General features: G+C 39.3%; 1 protein-coding gene across 2 annotated transcripts in view; it reads right to left on the reverse strand.

Annotated features, from left to right (window-relative positions):
• The window catches only part of ocrl (OCRL inositol polyphosphate-5-phosphatase), a 151,496-nt gene that overhangs the window by 75,176 nt on the left and 48,462 nt on the right, over positions 1–27,858 (reverse strand). Inside the window, exons 16-24 of one of the 2 annotated variants that reach the window (XR_009816941.1) lie at positions 27,359–27,469; positions 23,914–24,079; positions 21,146–21,381; positions 16,850–16,969; positions 12,061–12,145; positions 9,259–9,386; positions 9,041–9,152; positions 1,522–5,005; positions 1,292–1,428 (exon numbers count right to left, since the gene is read on the reverse strand). Coding sequence is in view for 1 of the 2 variants with exons in the window: in XM_061976775.1 (XP_061832759.1) it covers positions 4,881–5,005; positions 9,041–9,152; positions 9,259–9,386; positions 12,061–12,145; positions 16,850–16,969; positions 18,066–18,089; positions 21,146–21,381; positions 23,914–24,079; positions 27,359–27,469 (1,107 nt within the window). In the remaining variant the exon portion in view is untranslated. The other variant, XM_061976775.1, reaches the window with a different exon arrangement.

Genomic DNA, 27,858 nt, shown 5'->3' on the forward strand with positions numbered 1-27,858 from the left:
ATGTAGCGACCAACTGTAGTTACTGACAGTGGTTTTCTGAAGTGTTCCTGAGCTCATGTGGTGATATCCTTTACAGACTGATGTTGCTTTTTGATACAGTACCGCCTGAGGGATCAAAGGTCCTTAATACCATCGCTTACGTGCAGTGATTTCTTCAGATTCTCTGAACCTTTTGATGATATTACGGACCGTAGATGGTGAAATCCCTAAATTCCTTGCAATAGCTGGTTGAGATGTTGGAGCCTATTTATATTATTTATTTATTAATTGTTTTGACAATGAAATCAAACAATGTCAATAATGATGTTGATGAATTATTGGATGTTTTAGATTTCATTGTGATTGACTGATTGTTTTCAGCTGCTCACACTCATACTGGTGAGCCACTTCCTCCTCCTATAATCAAGAAGACAGCACAGCTGGGTGCCCTTTGTCTGTCAATCATGTTGAAGGAGTGAGGAGTGAAACAGTTTGTTTACCGCTAAATAAGTTATTTTGATTATTTTGAAGTCACGCTAAATAAGTTATTTTGATTATTTTGAAGCCACACTAAATAAGTTATTTTGATTATTTTGAAGTCAACCACAGAGAATATGTTTTGTTTGTGAAAATAAATTATGATATTTGGAATCTCGACATATCTCCGCGAGTGCTTATTAAGGAATTTAGTGAGTCAAATACCTCCTCCTCAGGACTACTCTGCTATCTTTATTTTTATCTATTCGAACTTTTTGAAGCAAGAGTAGCCGTAACAAATGTTCTTAAACTGTTGGACAATTTGCTCACGCATTTGTTCACAAAGTGGTGACCCTCGTCCCATCCTTGTTTGTGAATGACTGAGCATTTCATGGAAGCTGCTTTTATACCCAATCATGGCACCCACCTGTTCCCAATTTGCCTGTTCACCTGTGGGATGTTCCAAATAAGCGTTTGATGAGCATTCCTCAACTTTCTCACTTTTTTTTGCCACTTGTGCCAGCTTTTTTGAAACATGTTGCAGGCATCAAATTCCAAATGAGCTAATATTTGCAAACAAAAAAGTTTTCCAGTTCGAACGTCTTGTCTTTGCAGTCTATTCAATTGAATACAGGTTGAAAAGCATTAGAAAATCATTGTATTTTGTTTTTATTTATGATTTACACAACGTGACAACTTCACTGGTTATGGGTTTTGTAATTAGAATTCTTAGAATAGAAAGCAAAGCTGGTCAAGGCAGATGGCCGCCACACACAGATCATCAATCCTGCTTTTATTTTGTTTTATTTTTTATGCATTTCAAGTGCTCACTGACCTCATGGAGGAGTTGTGGTACACCAAACGCTGCACTCGTCCTCCCACTGCCTGTAAGACGACACTCGGGGCACGGCAACTGTTAGTTTGGGTCAGGGTGGTGTTAGGTGGGGAAAGTGAGGAGATGGTGGCACAGAACTGCAGAAGAAGGTACAGGACATTTAAATGTGTTTATTTCTGTCATTGAATAAATTAAAGAGTAACAAACAAAACAAAGCTGAAAAGCAGTACCTTCATTAAGGAGCAGATGGTGTGCACTAAAATAGACATAAATACAGATGATTCACTGGCATAGGACAGCCCTGAGGATGGATTTCAGGTAAGATTGTGGAGTTTGTGAAGCAGGAGTTCAGAAGACACCTGGAACATGTCCAGGCTGAAGCATGCGTGATTGTCAGCAGATACGTCACACGCTCACGTTTTACATGAAAAACATAGCGCGGGCGATCAATGTTTTTTTTTTTTCTCCCCCATTCATTTATCAACTGTCTGTTATGAAACACTGTTGAAGCAACGGCGTCAAAAATAGGAGACAACCTGCGATGGCGCTGTGACCTTTGCAAAAACCTGGGTGAGAAACCAGTGTCAGACAGACAAAACCATGAATCGTGTAAGCGTTTAGATGAGAGGCGTCTAAAAACTAAGAAAGAAAAAAAACACACAGTATAGATCAGACCTGGGCAAATTAAGGCCCGGGGGCCACATGCGGTCCGTTAAACTTTTCAATCTGGCCCGCCGGACATTCCAAAATAATTATTTTAGATGTTTAATATGGAAAGTGTAGCTGCCATTATGATGTGCAGTGATGACCATAAGTCTTCAACTATACTAAGTCTTTCAATGCTTGGAATCTGCATGATGTACTAGTTACTATGGTCATCTAATTAGTTACTGTGGTCATCTAATGAGTTACTATGGTCAACTCATGAGTTACTATGGTCATCTATTTAGTTACTATGGTCATCTCAAAAGTTACTATGGTCATCTCATGAGTTACTATGGTCATCTAATTAGTTACTGTGGTCATCTAATGAGTTACTATGGTCATCTAATAAGTTACTATGGTCATCTCTTGAGTTACTAAGGTCATCTAATAAGTTACTATGGTCATCTAATGAGTTACTATGGTCATCTCCTGAGTTACTATGGTCATCTCATGAGTTACTATGGTCATCTCATGAGTTACTATGGTCATTTATTTAGTTACTATGGTCATCTAATGAGCTACTATGGTCATCTAATGAGTTACTATGGTCATCTCATGAGTTACTATGGTCATCTCATGAGTTACTATGGTCATCTCATGAGTTACTATGGTCATATAATGAGTTACTATGGTCATCTCATGAGTTACTATGGTCATCTCATGAGTTACTATGGTCATCTAATGAGTTACTATGGTCATCTCATGAGTTACTATGGTCATCTAATTAGTTACTATGGTCATCTAATGAGTTACTATGGTCATCTAATGAGTTACTATAGTCATCTCATGAGTTACTATGGTCATCTCATGAGTTGCTATGGTCATCTCATGAGTTACTATGGTCATCTAAATAGTTACTATGGTCATCTAATGAGTACTGTGGTCATCTAATGAGTTACTATGGTCATCTAATTAGTTACTATGGTCATCTAATTAGTTAATCCAATTAGTCTGACAGCTCAGACGAGGCACCAAGCAGTGTGTCATAAAGTTTTTAGCATTCAATCAGACATTATTGTGAGGTTTTGTATTAGTGTTCCTAAAAATGGATATAACGGCCCCCAGACACATTTTCTTCTCTAAATTTGGCCCCCCCAAGTCAAAATAATTGCCCAGGCCTGGTATAGATAGTACCATATTTTCATAACGACAAAGGACCACGCCAAACAGTCACTATTTACAGCCTTGAGGACGGCAGGTTGCAACGTTGAAGCAGGAAGTCAGTGTATCAATTATAGCACTTGTTGCGTAACTCCGGACGAACAGGACAAACTTGATGTAAGGCTCCCAAAAAAAGACGAGGACAAAAAAAACACAGCAAACGCTCCAAGACGAAATGTTCTCCGTGGCGGGGATTCCCAACCACTGTGTCGCGGCACACCAACATAGTGTCACTGAATTGGTCCACGTATCATTCACTAAAACTAATGCATCGAGGTTCATCTACACTAAATCCTTTCAGGGGCCACATTTCCAGGAAGCAAACCTGGACTTCTCCCTTCACTGTTAGACTCATTTGACATATTCCGCAGAACCAGTGTCCTCTTTGATTTATTTTGTCAGAATACTTCTGCACAAAATCTCGTCAAAGATCACCTATAGTGTTTTTAAGAATCTGCTGCAACATTGTCTTTTAAATGAACTTGGGGACCTCTCCTGGAATGGCCCCGAATGATGAAAAAGAGAGGACCTGAAACGGAGCCTTGAGGAACACCACTAGTATGCCTAAAGACGATAAACAAAAATGACTACGGACTGCATCGGAAGTAAAGAAGCGACAGCAACACCTTATTTACATCAATCACTGTGAATGTTGTCTATCTGTGTTGGCCCTGCGATGAGATGGCGACTTGTCCAGGGTGTACCCCGCCTTCCGCCCGATTGTAGCTGAGATAGGCTCCAGCGCCCCCCGCGACCCCAAAGGGAATAAGCGGTAGAAAATAAATGGATGGATGGACTGCCAAAAAGGAGAGGACCTAAAAACGGAGCCTTGAGGAACACCACCAGTATGACTAAAGAATTTGAACAAATGACTACTGACTACATCGGAAGTGAAGAAGCTACAGCAGCACCTTAGTTATATAAATCACTGCCTAAAAGGAGAGGACCTAAAGGGGTGCCTTGAGGAACGCCTCAGTTATGTAAATCACAAGTTTGGACCCCAGTCTTCTGTTTGCTAGCAAGGTGATGTTGTCAATGCAAGGATGTGCTGATGTGTTTACGGTGGTCCGGGTTCCTCTAGACAACAGGAGCACTCCTGTTTTTAAGAATTTGCTGCAAAAATGTTTGTCTCCCAAAGTTTTGCACTGAACTCGGGGGGGCCGGGGTAGTGTCATTCCCGGGCCGGATTTGGCCCCCAGTTGAATAGCCCTGAGCCCTATTATCTATGGCAAGGATGCAGTGTCAGACGGAACACATAAACGGTGTATCAGCATTTATCCGACGTAAGTGTGCGCCACGTCATACGTCGTTGAAATAGAAACGCATAAATAAGAGCTAAGAGATACAGTCGTCTGATCCCCTTCAATTAAAACGGACGACGCATCTCAAGTAAAGCGATTGTCCGCCAAAACTTCTCTGAGAGGTATGCTAGAACACCAGAGGCTCTTGCTGTGTTGTCACGTCTGCGCCGCTCTCTTCGGTGCAGATTTGGGTCGGTTAGGAAAGAGGACAAGTCTGTACTTGGAGGTCTCAGAAAGTGCACACCGCTCCAAAGTGCTTGTGAACGCAGCCAAGTGGCCAAACTGGTCGATACTTGGTGAAAGCATGAAGGATCGGGGATCTCCAACATGAGAGTTTGTGAGGGGATGAAAAAAAAAAGTCTTATTCAGCCCCTGTTGAGACACTGTAAAGGCTCGAGGTGGATTCCGGCGACGTGGCGTTACTACTCATCATCTCCCGCCATCAGGAATCCCAGAATAAAGTTGATGGCTTTCTGGCGGTCGTGGGATGTCTGCCGGTTCGCCATGCTGGGAGGAGGTCGGATGAGAAGGCTGGCAAAGAGGGTGGCTGACGGGTTGGAGAGAAATTTTGTATGAGTCATAGGGAAAAAAGCACTATGAATATAAATATATATACAGTACAGGCCAAATATACAGTTGTGGTCAAAAGTTTACATACACTTGTAAAGAACATAATGTCATGGCTGTCTTGAGTTTCCAATCATTTCTACAACTCTTATTTTTTTGTGATAGAGTGATCGGAGCACATACTTGTTGGTCACAAAAAACATTCATGAAGTTTGGTTCTTTTATGAATTTCTGACATCACATGGACAAAGATAAGACCTTCTGTAGGAAAGTTCTGTGGTCAGATGAAACAAAAATTGAGCTGTTCGGCCACAATAACCAGTAGAGATGTCCGATAACGGCTTTTTTGCCGATATCCGATATTCCAATATTGTCCAACTCTTAATTACCGATTCCGATATCAACCGATAGATATATACAGTCGTGGAATGAACACATTATTATGCCTAATTTTGTTGTGATGTCCCGCTGGATGCATTAAACAATGTAACAAGATTTTCCAAAATAAATCAACTCCCGTTATGGAAAAAAATGCTAACATGGCGCTGCCATATTTATTATTGAAGTCACAAAGTGCATTATTTTTTTTAACATGCCTCAAAACAGCAGCTTGGAATTTGGGACATGCTCTCCCTGAGAGAGCAGGAGGAGGTTGAGGTGGGCGGGGTTGGAGGGCGGGGTTGAGGTAGGGGGGGTGTATATTGTAGCGTCCCGGAAGAGTTATTGCTGCAAGGGGTTCTGGGTATTTGTTCTGTTGTGTTTATGTTGTGTTACGGTGCGGATGTTCTCCCGAAATGTGTTTGTCATTCTTGTTTGGTGTGTGTTCACAGTGTGGCGCATATTTGTAACAGTGTTAAAGTTGTTTATACGGCCACCCTCAGTGTGACCTGTATGGCTGTTGACCAAATATGGATTGCATTCACTTGTGTGTGTGTGTGTGTGTGTGTGTGTGTGTGTGTGTGTGTGTGTGTGTGTGTGTGTGTGTGTGTGTGTGTGTGTGTGTGTGTGTGCGTGTGAAAAGCCGTAGATATTTTGTGACTAGGCTGGCACGCAAAGTCAGTGCCTTTAAGGTTTATTGGCACTCTGTACTTCTCTCTAAGTCCCTGTACATAGCGGCGTTTTAAAAAGTCATAAATTGTACTTTTTCAAACAGATACCGATCATTTTGAAACAGATACCGATAATTTCCGATATTACATTTTAAAGCATTTATCAGCCGATAATGGCAGTCCGATATTATTGGACATTCCTAATACCCAGCAATATGTTTGGAGGAGAAAAGGTGAGGCCTTTAATCCCAGGAACGCAATAACTACCGTCAAGCATGGTGGTGGTAGTATTATGCTCTGGGCCTGTTTTGCTGCCAATAGAACTGGTGCTTTGCAGAGAGTAAATGGGACAATGAAAAAGGAGGATTACCTCCAAATTCTTCAGGACAACCTAAAATCATCAGCCCGGAGGTTGGGTCTTGGGCGCAGTTGGGTGTTCCAACAGGACAATGACCCCAAACACGTCAAAAGCGGTATAGGAATGGCTAGAATAAAGCTTTTAGAATGGCCTTCCCAAAGTCCTGACTTAAAATGTGTGGACAATGCTGAAGAAACAAGTCCATGTCAGAAAACCAGCAAATTTAGCTGAACTGCACCAATTTTGTCAAGAGGAGTGGTCAAAAATTCAAGCAGAAGCTTGTGGATGGCTACCAAAAGCGCCTTATTGCAGTGAAACTTGCCCAGGGACATGTAAGCAAATATTAACATTGCTGTATGTATACTTTTGACCCAGCAGATTTGCTCACATTTTCAGTAGACCCATAAGAAATTCATAAAAGAACCAAACTTCATGAATGTTTTTTGTGACCAACAAGTATGTGCTCCAATCACTCTATCACAAAAAAAATTGGAGTTGTAGAAATGATTGGAAACTCAGGACACCCATGACATTATGTTATTTACAAGTGTATGTAAACTTTTGACCATGACTGTATATACAGTACAGGTCAAAAGTTTCTTATTTCAATGTGTTTTCTCTATTTTCATGACTATTTACATTGTAGATTGTCACTGAAGGCATCAAAACTATGACAACTGAAGTGGAAAGCCTTTCAAGTGACTATCTTGAAGCTCATCGAGAGAATGCCAAGAGTGTACAAAGTAGTAATCAGAGCAAAGGGTTGCTATTTTGAAGAAACTAGAATATAAAACATGTTTTCAGTTATTTCACCTTTTTTGTTAAGTACATAACTCCACATGTGTTAAGTCATAGTTTTGATGCCTTCAGTGAAAATCTACAATGTAAATAGTCATGAAAATAAAGAAAACGCATTGAATGAGAAGGTGTGTCCCAACTTTTGGCCTGTATTGTATATATGCATATATACATTGTTCCCTCGCTACAACACGGTTCACTTTACGCTGCCTTGCTGTTACACAGATTTTTTGTGTGTGTGTGATTTTTTATAGTGTCGCATGCTTTTTTATTTTACAGCGTATGTTTGCGCATTTTGTTCTGCGTCCTGATTCGCTAAGGGACTGTAGACCATTGTCAATCAATCTTCTTTATGTCATGTGTCCTGTACAGTACAGAATGCGTTCAGCTTTGGCCTAAAACAGGTTTTGATCTTTGGTTTCATTCTTTAATACAGTAGTGTACTGTACTTTTTTCTTTTATTTTAATCCACAAAGGTTTGAAGTTTGAGAGTGTTTATAAACGAGAGAAATGTGAGAAAATGTTAATGCTTGTCTGAGAAAAGTTTATAAAGTGTGTGGTTAGAGGTTTTACAGACTTAAAATGAAAAAACATATACTGTAAATGCATTTCTTTCAATATTCATCATAACAAAAAGGGTAATATTAAAAAAATGGATAGATGTTGATAGTCCAACTCATACTGACTGGTACATAATACATACTGAGTGGTATACACACACACAATACATACTGACTGGTATACACACACACACAATACATACTGACTGGTGTACACAGATAATACATACTGACTGGTATACACACACAATACATACTGACTGGTATACACACATAATACATACTGACTGGTATACACAAGCTATGGAAATTATATCAGTAGAAAAAAACGGCATTTAGTTTAGATAATAATGAGTCATATATTGGAATATGAGACCCATTATTTAAATTTGTTTTACTATTAAATTAACCTAAAATATGACTTATTTTATCTTTGTGGTAAATATTGGACACAATGTGTTGTCAAGCTTATGAAATGTGATGCAAGTGTAAGCCACTGTGACACTATTCATTTTTTAAATGTTTATTTTTTATAAAGGGCTGTGATGATAATGTAAATGAGGGATTTCTAATCACTGCTATGTTGGAATTCTTAATAATATTGATACTGTTGTTGATATTATTAATTTGTGTTTGACTACTTTTGGATTGTTTTGTGTCATGTTTGTGTGTCCTCTGTTGATTGCTGGTTTTGGAATTGGAATTGTAATATTATGGTATTATTGTGTATTATTTTGTTGGACAGATTAATAAGAAAAAAGAAAAGAAAATTAAAATAATTAATTTAAAACATTTTAAAAAAACAAAAAAAACATATTGTACAGTATTGTAAATTAAAAAAACAAATACAAAAACAACCTGTAAACGAAAAAACATGCACAGTAAATGGGAAAAAAACATCCTGTAAATGAAAAAACATATAGTGTACGAAAACATACAAAACGGAAATAAAAATCAACGGATTTCACTTGAAGCGGGTATTTTTTGGAACGTAACCCCAGCATTAAAAACGAGCGAACACTGTACATAAATACTGTACATACACATTTAAAAATATGGCAAAACGATTATAAAACAAATATGTTAATACTAAGTCATAATAACAGATTTGTTTTAAATGTGTGTATACATTTTTTTAGCCTTTTTAAAGAAAATAATATAGAAAATTATGCAAATTATTCGATGACATCATGGTGACCACTCCCATAACCACGGGTATCTTGTAACATGTGTGTTTGGAGTGTTATTACCTATAAGGCTGGCTGTTAGGTTGTTGTTGTGCACGTGCTTGAGCAGCTCCTTCAGGAAAGCCATCAAGTAGCGGAACACGTTACGGTGGGTACGGGGCAGCTGGGAAATCAACTGTCAATCAGCAAAATAAATAAACGCATGATCAATACGTGACAACAAAGTAGCAAAAAATAGAGCAAGGAGGAGAAATACAAGGGGACAGGGGCGATGCGGACACCTGTTTGCATAGGCGGCTGTCGTGGGCACAGTCTAGGCAGCGTTGGTAGAGCTCGTAGCACACCACGGGCTCCGGCAAGGCCTCTAAGAAGATCAGTAGAGCCTCGGCCACGGAATGGTTGCAGCCAGCTTATGAAAAGTGTCAAGGAAGCAGAATTGACAACGCCAGGGATTCCCAACCACTGTGCCTGTGCCGCGGGAAATGATCAATTGGTGCCAAAACTTTACAGTGCAACGTGAATTTACAGACTTCTCGTTGTACAAACCTTTCAATTTACAAACCACAGATCGAGTAAAGGTATGCTTTGTTGTACGGATGTTTCATTCACACATGCTGATCGATCTCCAGTGCTTCAGTCCGTACAGCAGTGATGTCGGTAATGGGTTATACTTGTATAGCGCTTTTCTACCTTCAAGGTACTCAAAGCACTTTGACACCATTTCCACATTCACCTATTCATACACTGCCATGCCACGAGCCATCAGGAGCAAGGGTGAAGTGTCTTGCATAAGGAGTAGGATTGCAGAAGCTGGGGATCGAACCAGGAACCCTCAAGTCACTGGCACGGCCGCTCTACCAACCGAGCCACGCCGTCCCTTCGTGTGCACTATATCAGTGTTTCCTAGCCTTTTTACAGCATTATTCTAGTTTTGCTGGTTCAATATGAGTCCAAAGAAAGCATTGGACAAGCGATGTGTGGTTTGAAAACATTCCGGAAGCATCAACAGCGTTGTCGACACTGCCTCCAACCCTAGCCCTCTCTTCGGCTGCACACCAAGAATGTTAACCAACAAAGTAAAATGACTTTTCTTTGTTCTTACTAATTATTGTAGCGACCTGGCTGTTAAAGGTAAGGAGTTTTGTGATTTCAATCGTGAATGCACCACAGCACTAATGACAGTGTGTGTGTACGTGTCTGCAGGGTGGCTGAAAAGAGGACAATTCAGCTAATTGTTGTTTTTTGGTTTTGATATTAAATACAAAGTTGATCCATCACCCCCTTGATATGTTTGTTTGATATACAGTACTGTATAACACTTTATATTCTGTTCAACTTTTACAAACCTTTACCACAATAGGGACTTTTGTCCAGGCCGGAACTCGTTATTCATGTCCACATTGTTTCTTATGCAGAAATTTGCTTCAATATACAACCTTTTCTATTTATTAAACCTTGATCAAGAACTACTTCAGTTTGTAAATCAATGTTCTACTGTATTTAGATACTCCAACAACTAATGTATCTTTGTTCATCTATCTATGCCAGCGACACAAAGTCACAAGCAGAACAATTAAAAATTATCTTGCACTAGAACAGGGGTGTCCAAACTTTTTGACTTTATATATATATATATATATATATGTATGTAGACACAAAGTCACAAGCAGAACAATTAAATGCTCTTGCACTAGAACAGGGGTGTCCAAACTTTTTGACTTCATACATATACATACATACATACATACATACATACATACATACATACATACATACATACATACATACATACATACATACATACATACATACATACATACATACATACATATATATATATATATATATATATATATATATATATATATATATATATATATATATATAAAGTTAAAGTTAAAAGTTAAAGTCACATAGTCACACACACACTAGGTGTGATGAGACTTGTCCTCTGCATTTGAGCCATTTACATTTTCAACCCCTGGAAGGTGAGGGGAGCTGTGAGAAGCAGCATGCACCGCGCTCGGGAATCATTTGGTGATTATACAATTGTACAACTGTACATACGAATTTATATATATGTATGTGTATATATATGTGTGCATATTATATATATTTTTTTTTTTTATCAGCGACCAAAAGTCGCGAACTTTATCTCTACTAAATCCTTTTGAAGGATTTAGTAGAGAAGCCTGTCTGACAAGCCTGTAAATGTGTGTTAGTCATGTATGATGTCTTTTTGTTATTTTTTTTTTGTGTGATGTGTAATGTCTAGTGTTTAAATGTACAGCAGTGACAATGAATTTCCCCAAGGGGACCAATAAATCTAAATCTAAATCTAAATATAATGGATATACAATTATTAATCAAAATAATTGGATATTAAGACTGTAAAAGTTCGACTTCTACCTTGTTTACTTTCGTGACAACCTCCTTAAATTGGTGTAATTTTGAATTTTTTATTGTGCATGGACATTTAAAAAAAAATATCCACAACGTGAAGTTTGCAAGCTGTGTTATGTGTGACCATGTCTGTTGACATTTTGTGATAGTTTTTTGGGGTTTTTTTGCATCATGAAGAGAGAAGGTTGTTTGCATTGTGTCATAGACGTTAATGCTGTGCATAGTGTCATTCAAAGCATAATTTAAGGCCAGTGACCTGAATTAATAGCGTTGTCTGCTGGATGGCGTCAAAATGGCAGCATCAAAGGCAGTCTTTTAAAATGAATGCATTCTCCATGCAGCAAGATTCCTTATTTTTAACGGGTGAAATTGCACATGTCGGCGGGTCATAGTTTGGACACCCCTGTACCAGATGATAGAAGGTACTTAACCGGTTGCCATTCATTTAAAGTCAAATGTGTGCCTTGGCTCAATTAAGGTTGGGTAACGCTAAACTAAGATATGTAGTGGAAAACATGGAATGTTTTCAGTTTGTTAAAGGTGTCATATTGTACTATTTATTAACAATTTCAGATTCTCACAGTTCCCCACAATAGTGTATTGGAAATGTGTTGGTCTGTATTTAGCCTTGATGCTGGAATTCAAACATTAAAAAAAAGATTTTTTGTGAGTAAGGATACGGATGGTGTCTGGAATGCTGGTATCCAGACTGTCAATGATGGCCTGCAGCTCCTCCTTTAATCCTGGTGTTTGGAACAGGTCCTCCTGAGGTACAGACAGACCAAACAATGAATTATTGAAAGTATAACATTTACGTACATTGTATTTGACTAGTCAGCATTACAAAAAAAAGCTGTCAGGTGTATACATTTAGGCTGTCATGTATTAGAACATAATAAAATATTTTATTGTGACTCAACATTGTCACCAATATTTCCTATGAAAATCCTTTTTAGCAGCACCCCAGGCTGTTATTTTCAAAAACGTACATTTCCTCATGCGCACCAGTTATTTATTTTACATTTAAGAGTGAGCTGATTATGATAACGGTACTGTTTAGTTGTTATATCTTGATACACTATATTGCCAAAAGTATTTGGCCACCTGCCTTGACTCACTTATGAACTTGAAGTGCCATCCCATTCCTAGCCCATAGGGCTCAATATGATGTCGATCCACCTTTTGCAGCTATTACAGCTTCAACTCTTCTGGGAAGGCTGTCCACAAGGTAGCGAAGTGTGTTTATAGGAATTTTCCACCATTCTTCCAAAAACGCACTGGCGAGGTCACACACTGATGCTGGTCGAGAAGGCCTGGATCTCAGTCTCCGTTCTAATTCATCCCAAAGGTGTTCTATCGGGTTCAGGTCAGGACTCTGTGCAGGCCAGTCAAGTTCATCCACGCCAGACTCTGTCATCCATGTCTTTATGGACCTTGCTTTGTCCACTTGTCTCCACTGCTCTAGAGTCCAGTGGCGACGTGCTTTACACCACTGCTTCCGACACTTTGCATTGGACTCAGTGATGCATGGCTTAGATACAGCTGCTCGGCCATGGAAACCCATTCCATGAAGCTCTCTGCGTACTGTACGTGGGCTAATCGGAACATCACATGAAGATTGGAGCTCTGTAGCAATTGACTGTGCAGAAAGTCAGCGACCTCTTCGCATTATGCGCTTCAGCCTCCGCTGACCCCTCTCTAACAGTTTACGTGGCCTACCACTTGGTGGCTGAGTTGCTGTTGTCCTAAACTCTTCAATTTTCTTATAATAAAGGTGACAGTTGACTTTGGATTATTTAGGAGCGAGGAAATTTCACAACTGGATTTGTTGCACAGGTGGCATCCTATGACAGTTCCATGCTGGAAATCACTGAGCTCCTGAGAGCGGCCCATTCTTTCACAAATGTTTGTAGAAACAGTCTCCAGGCCTAAGTGCTTGAGTTTATACACCTGTGGCCGGGCCAAGTGATTAGGACACCTGATTCTGATCATTTGGATGGGTGGCCAAATACTTTTAGCAATACATTGTATCTTACACGTCTGAGTTTCATTTGCAAGTATTATATAGGAGACTTTACATGCAGTTGCCATTCCAAGACATTGATGGCAATAGTGTATAGGCTACGATGTGTTGCCTCGTCAGTCTTTAGCATCCCACAAAATGTTTGTACTGTAAGTGACGTACTTATTACACAAGAACTGTTTGATTACAACATGCATCTTAGTTGTAGTTTTCGTTACCAAATTAGGAGGTGTTGAAATCGCAATGTAAAATTGATAATGCTAATCCGTAGCATGTATATGTCAAATTCAATGTAAATTAGCATCAAGCCAGCACTTTTTTTTTTTTAATTTGTAACCAGGAAAAAAATCCCATTGAGATTAAAAACCTCTTTGTCAAGGGAATCCTGGCCAAGAGGCAGCAGTTACACATAACATTACATTCACATTACACATTAAAATGACAGGATGGACATCAAGTAAAACAGTTACAGATAACTGAGGCTGCTTCAAAGGCTCTCAGTTTAGATTTAAAAGCATTGAAGGATAAACATTCAGTCAGCTTCCAGTCTCTTTGTAACATGTTCCAAGCACAAGGAGCTGCATAGACAAAAGCTTTTTTTCCCCAGCTCAGTGCGAGCAAAAGGGACAGAGAGCAACAGCTGATCGTCGGATCTCAGTGCATAAGAGTTCGTACTTCTCTGTGAAATCAATGTACATATGTAATCAGGCAATAGTCCCAGAAGAGCCTTGTAAATAAAAGTGTACCAATGACACTGTCTCCTAGTGGACAGAGAATGCCATCCTACCCGAGAGTACAAGCCACAGTGATGTGTCATGGCTAAAGAATCATGGTAAACACGGTCACACCATCTGAAGACAGGAATGAGTAGCATTTAGAGATGTCCGATAATTTAAATGTTTTAAAATGTAATATCGGAAATTATCGGTATCTGTTTCAAAAAGTAAAATGTATGACTTTTTAAAACGCCGCTGTGTACACGGACGTAGGGAGAAGTACAGAGCGCCATTAAACCTTAAAGGCACTGCCTTTGCGTGCCGGCCCAGGCACAAAATATCTACGGCTTTTCACACACACACAAGTGAATGCAAGGCATATACTTGGTCAACAGCCATACAGGTCACACTGAGGGTGGACGTACAAACAACTTTAACACTGTTACAAATATGCGCCACACTGTGAACCCACACCAAACAAGAATGACAAACACATTTCGGGAGAACATCCGCACCGTAACACAACAGAACAAATACCCAGAACCCCTTGCAGCACTAACTCTTCCGGGATGCTACAATATACACCCCCCGCTACCCCCTACTCCCCCCCACACCTCAACCCCACCCACCTCAACCTCCTCATGCTCTCTCAGGGAGAGCATGTCCCAAATTCCAAGCTGCCGTTTTGAGGCATGTTAAAAAAAATAATGCACTTTGTGACTTCAATAATAAATATGGCAGTGCCATGTTGGCATTTTTTTTTCATAACTTAAGTTGATTTATTTTGGAAAACCTTGTTACATTGTTTAATGCATCCAGCGGGGCATCACAACAAAATTAGGCATAATAATGTGTTAATTCCACGACTGTATATATCGATATCGGTTGATATCGGAATCGGTAATTAAGAGTTGGACAATATCGGAATATCGGCAAAAAAGCTATTATCGGACATTTCTCGTAGCATTCATACAAAAAAGATCACCATAATCTAGCACAGATAAAAATGTGGCAAAAAGAAAAACATCTCTTATTACGGAGGAAAAATCCCAATTTAAGTTTTAGTTTCTTCACCAGTTGATCAATAAACGGTTTAAAAGTGAGAGAGTCATCAATTAAAACACCAAGGTATTTATTATATTCATGCACCACTTCTATGACATTCCCTTCAAGAGTGGACACTACCGGGGGAGTTTGAGGCACCTTCCTATGTTTGGTAAACAGCATACGTTCTGTCTTGTCAGCATTGAGAACCAGTTTTAAGTCAATAAGTGAATTCTGCACAGCGACAAAAGCTTTCTGCGGGGAGTTAACAGCCTGTTCAACAGATGATCATGAGCAATAAATTGTATCGTCAGCAAAAAAAAATGCATATTAGCATCAGAGAAATGTTGTTCAAGATCGTTGCCGACTTGTCCAGGGTGTACCCCGACTTCCGCCCGTGTGCAGCTGAGATAGGCTCCAGCACCTCCCGCAACCCCGTAAGGGACAAGCGGTAGAAAATGGATGGATGGAAGATCATTGATCCTGGTTGGTCCATTGGTCCTGTTTACTAAATAATTTGAAAACCAAGCAACTGTATGTTCTGACAGTCCAATGAGAAACGTTTTAAAACAGCCTGGTCTACTACGCTTTGGAGAGATCCATAAAAAGTGAGGCACAGTATTGTTTTTTTTTATCAAGCGCTACAATGATGTCATTTACCACCTTCATTGTAGCAGTGATGGTGCTGTGCTGTTTCCTCAAGCCTGGTTGATATTTACAAATCATTTTATTTGAAGAGAGGAACTCTTTCAACTGATCACAAACAAGAGATTCCAGAATTTTTGAGAAGACATACATTTGATATTGGCCTATAATTAGAAAGAAGCTCCCTTTAATAAAAGGCAGGACAAAAGCAGATTTCCAAACTGATGGAAATGTCTTTGTTTTTAAGTGACAGATTAAAAATAATTGAATGTGGCTCTGCTATAAAATCAGCTGCCAGCTTTAAAAAATAAGGCTCAATCAAGTCAGGTCCGGGGGACTTTCTGTGGTCTAATGTTTTTAGGGCTTTATGCACTTCAAGACAAGGAAAAGGAGCAAAAAAAAAAAAGGATCTCCAGAAAACATGGGAGAGTGGAGCCTAACTGTATGTTTGAGCAGTCGTCTCAGTATGTTTAAACCCAGCAATGCTTGCTTTGTAATAGCACAAATTAAATAGTACTTATCTAGGGTGGAAATGGTGGTGCAAAATTGTTACATCAATTTCGGGTACGAGCCAAACACTAAAAAGCTTTGTTTTTCCCGTCCTTATACAATACTGGAGTTTCCAAAAGCTCAGTTTTAAGGACAAAACCTTTGTGCGCTGCCAATGACCATATTGCATAGAAACATATGCTTTTTCACCTCCACCAGGAGGTCATGTAATTGTTTGTCTGTTAGTTTGTCAGTCAGAGGGTTCAATCGGTTTTTTACATTCCATTATAGCTAGATCAAAAAGTTATGGGTGGATTTTCATTAAACTTTTAGGAAATGTCAGCCTCAACTTCTGTGAGTGTGTACACCAGGGACTCCACATCCCCGCCCGACAAAGAGAGTGGATGACTGACAAGAGGGTTCACTCAGTTTGAATTCAGGACTTTTTAACTATTCGGAGGTAGGGCGTGGTGGAGGTCTGCGCTCTCCGAGAGCTAACTAGTTTAAAACAAATCTGTGTTGATGATGTAACCTAAGAGCCTGGCATCTCACCTGATCACAAGCCTTTGTAAAGAGATGGTTGACCAGGATCCACATCTCCTTGGGGATTTTGAGAGGTGTGTCCTCTGTGCCTGTGGCATCCCCCATCAGGAAGTTCATCTTTGACCGTTCCTGTGGCGGTGAAAGCATAGTTAAACACTTCGCACAAAAGATCAAACTACGGCCTCCCGGCATGTTAAGAAATAAGGAATCTGGCCCGCTCACAATATAGTTGCTGCAACTTTACCGCCATCTTGTGGACATTGTGAGTAGCTCATGTTAATGACCATGAATTGCACTTTGAAGTGTACACAACAGTATTTTGTATATGTGACCCAATGCCAGCACTAAAAGATGAGCCTGTTTTGATGCTAAGATAAATGTTATGTTGTATTTTATTTTTTAACATGTTGTATTGTGTGCTTTTTTTCTTTCTTTTTTTTTCTTTTAAATTGTAATTTTACTGCCTTTTTTACATCATGGCCAGGGGACTACAGATGTAAACTAGCCTCCTGGCTAATTCTGTCTTTTTTAACCATGTGTAGTCATGTGTTTTATGAAATTGCATTGTCCCCTTTGAAATAAACTAATCTAATCTAATCTAATCCAAACAACCTTTCCCACTCATGGTGCAAATAAACTAACACAAAAAGTCAACACACATGGTCACACATAACACAATCTGCTCACTCAACTGTTCTAAAAAAATTGTCCAATCACAACACATAATTCAAACTCTCACCCATTTAAATCCCCTGCAATGCACTATGGGAAAAAAGCAAAACACTGTTTCCACACTTATCCGTCATTGGCGCATTTTAGCTGCTTGATATTTCTGATTGATTGAAAACACTTAAGGAGGTCGTCAAGAAAATAAACAAGTTAGGAGTCAAACTTTCACATACTCTTAATATCTAATCATACATATAAATATGTATAGGATATATGTGTGTATATAAATATAATATTACTTTACATGCAGTCGGCTTTCGGTCCACGGCCAAATTGTTGTAGCCCAATGCAGTCCCCCAAGTCAAAATGCTTGAACATCCCTGCACTAGACAACTAACAGTGACATTAACCGATAATACCTAATTAAAGTATATTCCAGGGATGCTACATCTTCTACCAAATGATTGGTTTCAGTGAATGAATCCCCCAAGGGATGCAAGTTGCTACAAAGGTGATGGTAATGTCCTGATGTTATTTATGAGAAATGGGAAGTTACCTTCTCAGTGAAGCTGTCCTCTCCCTGAGCAAGAAGAAGTCAGTCCGAAACCAGAGTGCAGAATTGGAAGGGAAAGATGAAGGCAAGGAGAGGCAATGAAAGGAAGCAAAATAAGAGAGAAGGTCGCAGTGAATCAAGAAGATGAGATGATTGCACCAGTTAACTCCAGCAGGTAAATGCAATTAAGAATTGAAAAGGCAACTTCAAAGCACAATATAATATCCTACATAGTGATGATGTACAAAACCCAAAACCAGTGAAGTCAGCAAGTTGTGTAAATCGTAAATAAAAACAGGATACAATGATATTCACCATCTAAAGTCTGTTATATCATCAAAAGGTTCAGAGTATCTGGAGAAATCACTGTATGTAAGCGGCAAAGCCGAAAACCAATATTGAATGCCCGTGACCTTCGATCCCTCAGGCAGTACTGCATCAAAAATCGACATCAGTGTATAAAGGATATCACCACATGGGCTCAAGAACACTTCAGAAAACCACTGTCAGTAACTACAGTTCGTCGTTACATATGTAAGTGCAAGTTAAAACTCTACTATGCAAAGCGAAAGGCATTTATCAACAACACCTAGAAACGCAGCCGGCTTTGCTGGGCCCAAGCTCATCTAAGATGGACTGATGCAAAGTGGAAAAGTGTTCTGTGGTCTGATGAGTCCACATTTCAAATTGTTTTTGGAAACAGCGGATGTCGTGTCCTCCGGACCAAAGAGGAAGAACCATCCGGACTGTTATAGGCGCAAAGTTCAAAAGCCAGCATCTGTGATGGTATGGGGGTGTATTAGTGCCCAAGGCATGGGTAACTTACACATCTGTGGAGGCATCATTAATGCTGAAAGGTACATACAGGTTTTGGAGCAACGTATGTTGCCATCCAAGCAATGTCTTTTTCATGGACGCCCCTGCTTAATTCAGCAAGACAATGCCAAGCCACATTCTGCACGTGTTACAACAGCATGACTTCGTAGTAAAAGAGTGCGGGTACTAGACTGGCCTGCCTGTAGTCCAGACCGGTCTCCCATTGAAAATGTGTAGTACATTAGGAAGCGGAAAATACGACAACGGAGAACAACTTAAGCTGTACATCATGCAATAAGAAATAATTCCACCTGAAAAGCTTAAAAAATTGGTCTCCTCAGTTCCCAAACGTTTACTGAGTGTTGTTAAAAGGAAAGGCCGTGTAAAACTGGTAAAAATGCCGCTGCGCCAAATTCTTTGCATTGTGTTGCTGCCATTAATTTCTAAATTAATGATTTGCAAAAAAAAATGAAGTTTCTCAGTTCCAACATTAAATATTTTGTCTTTACAGTGTATTTAATTGAATAAATGATTTGCAAGTCATTGTATTATGTTTTTATTTAGGATTTACACAATGTGCCAACTTCACTGGTTTTGGGTTTTGAAAAGAAGTGCGGTGTATATTTTCAATACTATGAGTCCGGTCATTAATGCCCCTATTCAGTTAAAATAGTTAAAGCCAGGTCAAAAATATATCCTGGCATTAACAGTCGGGGCTGTAAGCAACTTCAGTTCAATGATGCCTTTAATTGTTCATGTGCCTAAGCAAACTCCCTGAGCATTTAGTGGCGCACATGTGAGCAACATCACACATGCACACTATGGCCATACCAGCAGCACACCTGACCTCACAGAAAGTTAAATGTTTAATTATAATAATCAAATGACAGCAGTCATTTCCATTGAATTGTTTTATAATATAAGTGATTTTGCCCACTTACACTGACTATAACAAAAAAATATTGTTTTTCACGAGCTGTGTACTAGTATTATATGTCTGGCTGCTTTGGAAAGAATGTCTACCCCTTTCAGAGATTACATTTAGTTCTTTAAACATTCACATGTTGCACAATGAGATGTAAGCATGGGATTAAGTGTACATTACTGTAACTTTCTGTCAATAAAATATATATTTTTATTAGCATTTTTGTAATCGGGTAACAGCATTTCATGATTAATATCCAAAAAAGACAGCAGAATAAGCACACATCTGGTTGAGGAGTCATAATGTAACGACCTGGCATTTACACTTTATGTGTTGGAGTTGTTCGACTTTTTGTGTGGCCGTAAACACATCAGTTGTATAGTCTAATATGTGCTTGTGCTATTGCAGGTGAGAAAAATATATGACAGATGATAAAGAGTTGGTTTTGGCTTGGCTGGTACGGCACAATAGATAGACGTTTTTACTACTGTTGTTGGTGTGTTTATGGCCGACAATAAACAGATTTGCTCAGTAAAGAGATCGGTGTAATTCTTGTCCCTTCTTAAAGCGTCTCGACAGACGTTACAATAATTGAACAGTGTTTATGAACATTGTTTTCTCTGTTAGGGCCGTTTGTTGTCAACGGTCACTGACAGTTGCATTGCAAAATTGTACAGAACAAATTGTTACGTGTTTATTTTGTCCAGAGTTCAGATTGGATTTTGCACAGAGGACGCATGAGCAGTGCGCAGTTAATGGGAACTTATTTTATCCGCACACGAACTATGAGTGGTCAGCATGCAGAAGTTTTATCTGTCTCTTCAGGCCCCTTAAAATGTCATTGTTGGTTTTACATAATCAGTGGTATAAATGCTGACTCAGCGGTTTCTTCTTACTGCCATTACGACGACTGTGCTGTGCAATTTACTTGTGGTCTACATTTTCTCATGCAATCCAAATCATCATTACGTTAAATAAATTAACATATTACATATAATGGGTTTCTACGTGTTGTAAATATCAGCTTGTCTCTATTTATATCGTGCTACCAATTAATGCCCCGCCCTCTTCGTTTGCCTTTCATTGCAACAGTTCTCTCTCTTTTCGTCTAGTATTTTTACAACTTCCTTGTTCACTTGGCAACAAAAATACACATGCTGAAGCATTTCATCGTCTCCAAAAATATACACTTTGTGTGAGCAGCTTTACCCAGAGGGGGTGAACAAACCCTCACGTGTCCTCTTAGTACTTGGATCTAAGCTACACTGCAGGTTTATGTTCATGTTTCATGAGCAAGCTTTCAACTAATCCTGCAAGCCCCCTGATTTCAAGCTCCCCTTACCAAGTCGATGAGTTTGGTGATGGGGATCTCTCTGATGGGCTTCTTCATCCGACACAGGGTCTCCAGCGAGGTGCCGAAGCAGCTGGGCAGGTAGTTGCCCGAGATGGTGATGAAGTAGTCCTTGCCTCGGTCCAGGTGGAGCACCAGGATGTCTTCGATGGAGTCCTCGCCGGAGTTGAGCAGCGTGACGGAGTCTTTACTGACGTAGACCTCCAGATAGATCTCGAGGGTCTCATCTGATCACATAATACACATCAATACGAACAGCCCATCGAATCCTAAATAACACTGCACCAGCGCCACTTAAGCACTTTGTCCAGTTTACATCTGCTGTGACAACTAGGAACACACAAGCCTCCACCAGGGGGCAGTGTAGCGTACCCAGATGTAAAACATATTTTGCACAATCAGCCTTTTCATATAAAGCTATAAAGGAATGGAACGACCTCAGAACAAACTTGAAAAGTCTAACAGATTACTCTTCATTCACAATTGAAGTTAAAAAAGTGGCTTTGGAGCAATCAAAGCTGCTCACACGGTCACTAAAGTGGGCCCTATGTTTGACACATTAATGTGTATTATATTTATCCATGAGAGCATTTTTGTTGTAAATTGTGAGGTGTGTCTGGTAAAATCATGGTTGTTTTTTCAAATGATGACAGATGTGAACAAGAGCATGTATTGTCTTTGTGTGATGATGTAAATGAGGTGTGGTTGTATTGTATATTAAGTATGTGTCCATGAAAGGGCATTTTATGACTTTTCTTAATTTGATTACATGCTATAGTATGATTTTATTGTCATAATTTTATTGCATGATTTTTGTATCCCTTTAATTTAGGTAGCCAGGGACTGCAGATGGAAATGAGCTATTTAGCTATAATCTGGTACAGAACATATCTGTCTTTGAGCTTAATGTTTCTGTGCATAGTCCTTTAAAAATCAAGGCTAAACTAAATAAAAACACAGTATCTACGTTTTAAAGGTTCTGGTTGCAGCCATTAGTGAACCTTTTTTTGTCTCAATTACTGCAAGACACGTTAAGTCTGAATTCTTTGATTGGCAACACTAAATTGGCCATAGTGTGTGAATGTGAGTGTGAATGTTGTGTGTTTATCTGTGTTGGCCCTGCGATGAGGTGGCGACTTGTCCAGGGTGTACCCCGCCATCCGCCCAATTGCAGCTGAGATAGGCTCCAGCGCCCCCCGCGTTCCCAAAGGGAATAAGCGGTAGAAAATGGATGGATGGATGGTTGATTAAATGCTAGTAATGTGCCAATCGATTGGCCACCCATCAGTATCGGACAATTTTCATGAAAAACTATGTGATCGCCGTCGCTGATTGATACCTTTTACACCGATTACTGACGAGCGGCGAGCAGCTAAAATCTCCGTACACAGTGTGGAGCCGCTCCCCTAAGTTAATAATCATTACTATTACCGCATATGAACTTCATTTTTTTTAGCATCTTAGGCATCATTATCTCTGGAGGCCAAGGCGAAACATGTCAACAGCGAGAGCAAATCAGGAGATGGTATACTAATAGTTAAGATAATTCTTTAGCGAGCTTGAAACCACGCCAAGTAATAAGTGCTGAGCAAATTTGAAAGGATTTAAAACACTTCCTTGTGGCCTACGTCAGTGGTTCTCAAATGCTATTTTTTTTACCAAGTACCACCTCAGAAAAAACGCGCAGTAGGGCTAGGTATTGATCAAAAACAAGGCAGAAGTTTTATTTAGAAATATAAAATCATTTTTTTCCCTCAAAACTCGACAGTGCGCCTTATAACCCGGCGCGCCTAATTCAAGGAATAAGATTGGTTGAGCTTACCTACCTCAAAGCTATTTTATTTGGTACATGGTGTAATGATAAGTGTGACCAGTAGATGGCAGTCAAACATAAGCGATAAGTGTAGACTGCACTATGATGGCAATATGTCTCAAGTAAACAACACCAACATTTTAAATGTTCCATTGAAAATATAGAACATTACACACAGCTATCAAAATGTTTTAGTACGACTTTGGTAAGCTATGAAGCCGCACTGCTTGAAGGATTGTCGGCGCATTAAACATAGGAGTATTATTATGGTGTGTGTATAAGGAAAGATATATTATCTGACGTTTTGTTTTGTAATATTATGCAAAAGCAACTTTTCTTACTTTCTGGTACCTGCTGCTCTGTATTTGAGATCTAAAACATACCGGTGTAGTGAGTTTACATTAATTACCCAAGCAAATTTAGTTATTAGAGTTTCAGTCGGACAGTTTTTCACAGTACACAAAAATAGATAAAATAGATTAAAAATAAACCATTCATCGGCAGTGCGCCTTATAATCCGGTGCGCCGGTACGGTAGTAAAAGAGAATAAGGAACTAGTTTAACGATTGTGTTGATAAATACATTTTAAAAATTACATTTAAAACATGTGATCGGTCTCTTACCTATGGATGATCAGTATGGGTATCCGCTGCATAAAACCCTAATCGGAACGTCCCCGTTAAAGGCCCATCACTATGACTACTTATAAAATCAAATGACAGCCAATACAAAAGCGTATAAACATTTTTGGTTGGTAGGAATGGATGGAACGTGGATGTTATTTCATTGAGTAGGCGTACCTAATGTCATTACACTCACTGCAATTTTCTTTTTGCATTCAAGCCACAGCAAACAGCATACAATAAGACGATTCAGGGTAAAACAGAAGAGAGGCTCTGACGTGGAAAATCTGATCAATTATGAAGGATTAAAAAAAGAGACTTACTTGGTTCCAAGAATCCCTCGCTCGGCTCAGCACGCAGCCAAGACTTGCAGTACTGCGAGTCGTTGAGTTTGGGGATGAAAGCAAAGTGACAGGGCACCTGCCCGTCATTCTTTATGAGTAAACGCTCCCTCTCGAGCTGCCGGAACTTTACATTCTCAAACGTAAACTGCAGTGGAAGAAGAAAATACACTGGAATTAAACACATCGGAAGAGGCCAGATGTTGGAAAGCAGGAACACGGACTGGTAATGCAGTAAAAGGCAGGCGTGCTTTGGTAAAATAAGCCGATCCAGGTGTAGTTCTACATACACAGGTGGTCGGTCGCCTCTAAAGGAGTTTTGGCAGTAGAGCTGTACTAACTAGATAAAGTTGGAAAAAGGCTTTAAACTTTGAGGGTATATGCCTGAAATGGATGTCAACTGGATACCTTCTATTGGAGGTATTTCAGTCATGTTTAACCAGTGCAACTTCTAGGGGCAGACCTCGTTTGGCACCCATAGCTGGGGGTCGGGACTACCGTATATTTCGGACTATAAGTCGCTCCGGGGTATAAGTCGCACTGGCCAAAAATGCATAATAAAGAAGGAAAAAAACATATATAAGTCGCACTGGCGTATAAGTCGCTTTTTTTGGGGAAATTTATTTGATAAAACCCAACACCAAGAATAGACATTAGAAAGGCAATTTAAAATAAATAAAGAATAGTGAACAACAGGCTGAATAAGTGTACGTTATATGAGGCATAAATAACCAACTGAGAACGTGCCTGGTATGTTAATGCAACATATTATGGTAAGAGTCATTCAAATAACTATAACATATAGAACATGCTATACGTTTACCAAACAATCTGTCACTCCTAATCGCTAAATCCCATGAAATCTTATACGTCTATTCTCGTACGTGAATGAGCTAAATAATATTATTTGATATTTTACGGTAACGTGTTAATAATTTCACACATAAGTCGCTCCTGAGTATAAGTCGCACCTCAGGCCTGGATGCCCGTGATGGGGAGAGGGACACCTGGTTATGTTCCTAATATTCCAGACACAGGGTTTCCCCTAGATTACCAAAATACCCGTTGTGGTGGGGGCGTGGTCAACATAATATCATCACGTTATTTGCTACAATGCATATAGTTTTGTTTAAAAAGGCAAAAAATGTATGCATAAATTTAAAACAATTCTGTTAGTAATAATTATATTAATAACATATATTTTTGCTTTGTATTTTAATTGTTGCTCCTGTTTGTTCAATGTCATTTTTTTTTCTAAAGATTTGTCCAATCCTTTTATTTACTTTTTCTTTATCAAAAACGACTGGAAACTTCGAACATCTAAAATCTAGCCTCTGTTTCTGGTGATATTGTAGAATGTACTCGTGTTTAGAGACTCTTTACTTCTGTCACTCGATGTCTACAATGAAAAGCGAGCTTCAGAGACCCTGATGTCCCACTTGCTTCGCGCTATTAGGAGCCTTTTTCTCCTTAAAAGCCGCCGCTGTCGTCTTAAATTTTTGCAGATCGCTGTCTGCGAGTATATCTCAGATATATTAAAATATGTCCACAGCGCGGACATGCTGCCTCCGATCCAGACAACACCGTGACAATGGCTTGCGTCATCACAACGTTTGGTTTCGGCAGCGCTGTTGTGGTGATCAAAGTACGCCCTTTTTCGCGGCCATATTTTCGTATTTCATTTATTTAATTGGGACAGTGCGCATTAACCAACACTCAAATAAACAGTGTAAATGCGCCGGACTTAGCATAAATGTTAATTTTCAGCTGTAGTCCCAAGGCAGGTTTCTAAAATAACAGTGAGACACAAGACTTTGGAGGAGAAGACGACAGCCTCCACGTGGCCTCCTCTGCAAGTAACAAGAAATGGTGCAAGACCAACTTGTGAAACCAATGTCGCCAACCAAACGTCGAACCGGCAGGCTTAGGACTGGCGGACGGGCAGTCATCCCGACCGTCGAAAACCGAGGCCTGTCAGTGCTTTAACTCAATGTCGAGGGCCTAACTAACAAAATACTTTAAAACCACGATGACAGAAATAAGAACCAAATAAATAAGACATTATAAAACAGACAAGACAAGCAGTTGCAATACACAATTACAAGACAATAGACCAGGACAGACAATTCACTCATAGCTTCAAATAGGCTGGCCAGAAGCCAACTGGAACGGGCTGGAGTCTGGAAACAGTGTTTAATGGTTTAATGGGTTCATGTCTGATTTATTTTTAGCCAGTGTTTAAGTTTTTTTTTGAAAAGTAGATAGTTATCACAGTCTCTAATGTGTGTGGGCAACTTATTCCAGGATTGTGTTCCCCTTACAGAGGTGACCATTTGACCGAATTTTGTTCTATGTCTTGGTGTATTACAATCACCTCTGGACAAGGCCCTAGTTCTCCGTCCTTCAGTGCATCACTAGTCAAAAGTGTGCAAATAATAACCTATATACATCCATTCATACAGTAACTACCTGCTGGTGTTAAAGTGTATGTAAGTGTGTTACGATGTTCATTATTTCAATGGTCTGTGAACACACGGCGGAGAATGAGGAAGTGTTATTTGTCTAGGAGTGAAACACGGAGACAGATGTGTGTGCACTGAGGAAATACTGGTTGGAATTGGGCTTGTTGTTAGAATAAAATTGGCAATAAAAGTTAAAAAGGGCGTCATACTTTGTGTGTCTTCTTCTGGATGCTACAATACATTTTACTACCGTATTTTTCGGACTATAAGTCGCAGTTTTTTTCATAGTTAGGCCGGGGGTGCGATTTATACTCAGGAGCGACTTATGTGTAAAATTATTAACACATTACTGTAAAATATCAAATAATATTATTTATCTCATTCACGTAAGAGACTAGACGTATAAGATTTCATGGGATTTAGCGATTAGGAGTGACAGATTGTTTGGTAAACGTATAGCATATTCCATATGTTATAGTTATTTGAATGACTCTTACCATAATATGTTACGTTAACATACCAGGCACGTTCTCAGTTGGTTATTTATGCGTCATATAACGTACACTTAATCAGCCTGTTGTTCACTATTCTTTATTTATTTTAAATTGCCTTTCAAATGTCTTTTCTTGGTGTTGGGTTTTATCAAATAAATTTCCCCAAAAAATGCGACATATATGTTTTTTTCCTTCTTTATTGTGCATTTTCGGCCGGTGCGACTTATACTCCGGAGCGACTTATACTCCGAAAAATACGGTACTTTTTGTTTTTCACAATGTAAAGCGCTTTGAGTCACTACAGAAAAGCGCTACATACTGTAAATATAATTCACTCACGGCTAGTATGTTGCCGTGGTGCACCACCACAATCAAATGCATTAAGGGGAAACCCTGTGACATATTGCATACGATGAATGGATTTGTGGAGTGGATTGACTGTACACATTGTGAAACGGTAATTTTTCCTACCTCTCTCCTGCTCAGCGTCACAGACGGAAGGAAATCGTTCTCCATTCTGTCCATAGCACGAACAATCTCCTCAAACACCTTTTTGTGGCGCTGCTCATTGACCACCTTCACCTGTTGCACACGCACAGACGTCCCAAAATATAAGTAGTGCTACCGTAATCGTGAAAGCTGTTCCTAATATAAGAGTGTCAACAATTAAAGATGTGTTTATTGTTTATTAGGGGTGTCAAATTTTGTTTTATATATATTACAAAAATCGTATTTGTAATAGTAGGGCTGTGAATCTTTGGGCACCACAAGATTCGATTCGATTCTTGGGGGTAACGATTCAATACAGAATTGATTCTTGATTCAATACGATTCTCGATTTAAAGTCTATACTTTTTTAATAACTGTGGGTGCCTGTTCTATGATTAACTATATATAAATCAAAAATCTATTTTTTATCTATCTATTATTTCCCAAAAATAAATAAATCAGAAATCGATTTTTAATCTATT

The sequence above is a fragment of the Nerophis lumbriciformis genome, linkage group LG16, assembly GCF_033978685.3.
Source record: "Nerophis lumbriciformis linkage group LG16, RoL_Nlum_v2.1, whole genome shotgun sequence".
In the NCBI taxonomy this organism is placed as follows: Eukaryota; Metazoa; Chordata; class Actinopteri; order Syngnathiformes; family Syngnathidae; genus Nerophis; species Nerophis lumbriciformis.